The sequence below is a fragment of the Pygoscelis adeliae genome, unplaced genomic scaffold, assembly GCF_000699105.1.
Source record: "Pygoscelis adeliae isolate BGI_AS28 unplaced genomic scaffold, ASM69910v1 Scaffold63, whole genome shotgun sequence".
NCBI classification, from domain to species: domain Eukaryota; kingdom Metazoa; phylum Chordata; class Aves; order Sphenisciformes; family Spheniscidae; genus Pygoscelis; species Pygoscelis adeliae.
The window spans coordinates 835,205-837,205 of record NW_008824414.1 but is presented as its reverse complement, the minus strand read 5'-3'; the positions used below and the strand labels follow the sequence as shown (position 1 = coordinate 837,205).

General features: G+C 52.0%; 1 protein-coding gene across 1 annotated transcript in view; it reads left to right on the top strand.

The window, feature by feature from the left end:
• Positions 1 to 2,001, top strand: part of LOC103914221 (aryl hydrocarbon receptor-like) — a 76,229-nt gene that overhangs the window by 380 nt on the left and 73,848 nt on the right. The window contains exon 2 of the mRNA XM_009320837.1: positions 7 to 33. Coding sequence (XP_009319112.1) covers positions 7 to 33 — 27 coding nt within the window. The remainder of the gene's footprint in view (positions 1 to 6; positions 34 to 2,001) is intronic.

Below are 2,001 nucleotides of genomic sequence, written 5' to 3'. Positions count from 1 at the left end.
CGGGAGGAGGAGAAAGAAGCCGGTGCCGAAGAGGTGGGTGCAGCGGGGCGGGGGGGTGTCGGGCGCCCTCCGGGGAGGGTGTTTCCCCCGGTAACACCTGGGGTCGGCAGCCTGGCAGCCGCTGGGGAGGTGGAGGAAGCTGGGGCAGGTGTGTGGGACCAGGCAGGGTGGCAGAAAACCGGTCTGCGAGAGCCAAACTGGTTATGGGGAAGTGTGTTAGGCTTCTCTGATGCGAGCATTGAAGAAGCAAAAGAGATAGGAAGACAGCATGCTTGAGCTACTCTCTGTTTTAATTAGGGTTAATTGGAGCTAATGCTTTGTAGGCTCTGGCTTGCTGGAGGGAAAATAAAAATCCCGATGATGATTGATTGTCCCGTATCCTCAGTATTCCTGTGAGGAAGCTCATTGGGGAGTTTGAGATGCTCAGCTGTCCTCTGGTTTGAGTTGCAGGCTGGCTTACATTTCAGTGCTTGAGTACATCAAACGTACAGCAATCGCTATTTACCAGAAGATCCCCTATTCCTCAATAATTAACTAGCATGATGCTCAATAGCTCTTATGTAATGCCCCCCTGATGCGTCACTGGAGCTTCCTGACTTTGGGACCCCCATGCCTCCCTCCATACCTGCTCTGAAGTCACATCAGCCTGTTGACCTCAGGTTACCAGGTGTATAGGAAATATTTCTGGGAGTCAGTGGGGGGAGACAGATGAGCTGAGCCCAAGCCTAGGATGAAGGAGGGAGCATCAATGTTATAAATCTATGGTGAGAATGTGAGCCAGAGCCTCTCTTGGGTGTTTATTAGGGAGTCTTAAAGAGGTGTGAAGATGCAAAGGGTAAGTTGCTCTGTGTCAAGCCTTTCTGCTGCTCACCTCAGAGCAGCGATTCCAGCCCCATGGTGGGGCTGGTGTGGCCAGAGTGAGTGTTTGGGCTGGATTTGTGTGGCTCAGGGAGCGGGAGAAGGTGTTTCTTTGGAGCAGAGGGGACCTCGATACCTGGTACTGCATGGCCAACCTTGGGAATTGGAAGAGATTATTTTCTTCTGTGACTGGACAGATCTTGCAGCAGGGTCCTGCTGGGAGAGGCCAGGTGAGCAGGGCTGGGAGCAGCAGGATGCGTGGCCAGCTGGGTGGGGAGGAAACGGATGGGGTGATGGAATTCTCTGGTCCCTCTGCAATTTGCTCAGGGCTTTTTACTTATTAAAAAAAATTAATAAAAATTAGGAGACAATATATCATATCAGGCAACCTCAGCTGTTGTTAATAGTTAATATCACTCTGTACTTGCCAGCAAAAGTGATAAACTTCCTGCTGGGTTCCCTGTTCAAAGGGCAGCTGGGGAAAAACAACACTGCAGCAGCAGCACAGCCTTTGCCCCACTGGGAGCAGCGCTTGCCCTGCAGCTCTGCTCCAGCCCGTCTACACTGGGGTCAGCAGCTTTTCTCAGCAACTTCATCATGAACTTCGTGGCACAGCCACACTGAGTTTTGCACTGTATCCATTTCATAAGACTGTGCCGCATTAGGGCTCCTGGAAACAGAATGGGGGCTCAGACCTCTTTAAAATGCCTTTACCTTGCTTTTTACGTAGGTGTTGAGCTGCTTCATTGAACTCCAGGGTTGTGCTTGGGTAGCAGTGCTCCCTGGGACAGCCTTGGACGGTGACTGGGACCTGCAGAGACCCAGAGCTTTGCCCTGCAGCGTGGATGGAGGCAGCCCTAAGGGCAGGGAATTGAAACAGATTTTAAACATCTAGACCAAGCTTCACTTTTTCTGTGAGCGGGGGAAACATTGTTTCCTGCAGTGCTCACCTGTGCAGATTCTCTGGAGGCTAACAGCGTGGTTGTGCTCAAGCCAATCCCTTTCCCTTGGTAAGTGTGTGTGATGGGGGCTGATGGTTTTCCTGGCCCTGCCTGCTGGCTTGCACAGAGTTCAAGGGAGCTAGCTTCGTAACTGCCTGGCAGAGAGTGAACAGATTTGACAGCGATGAGCACCTGGAAGCTC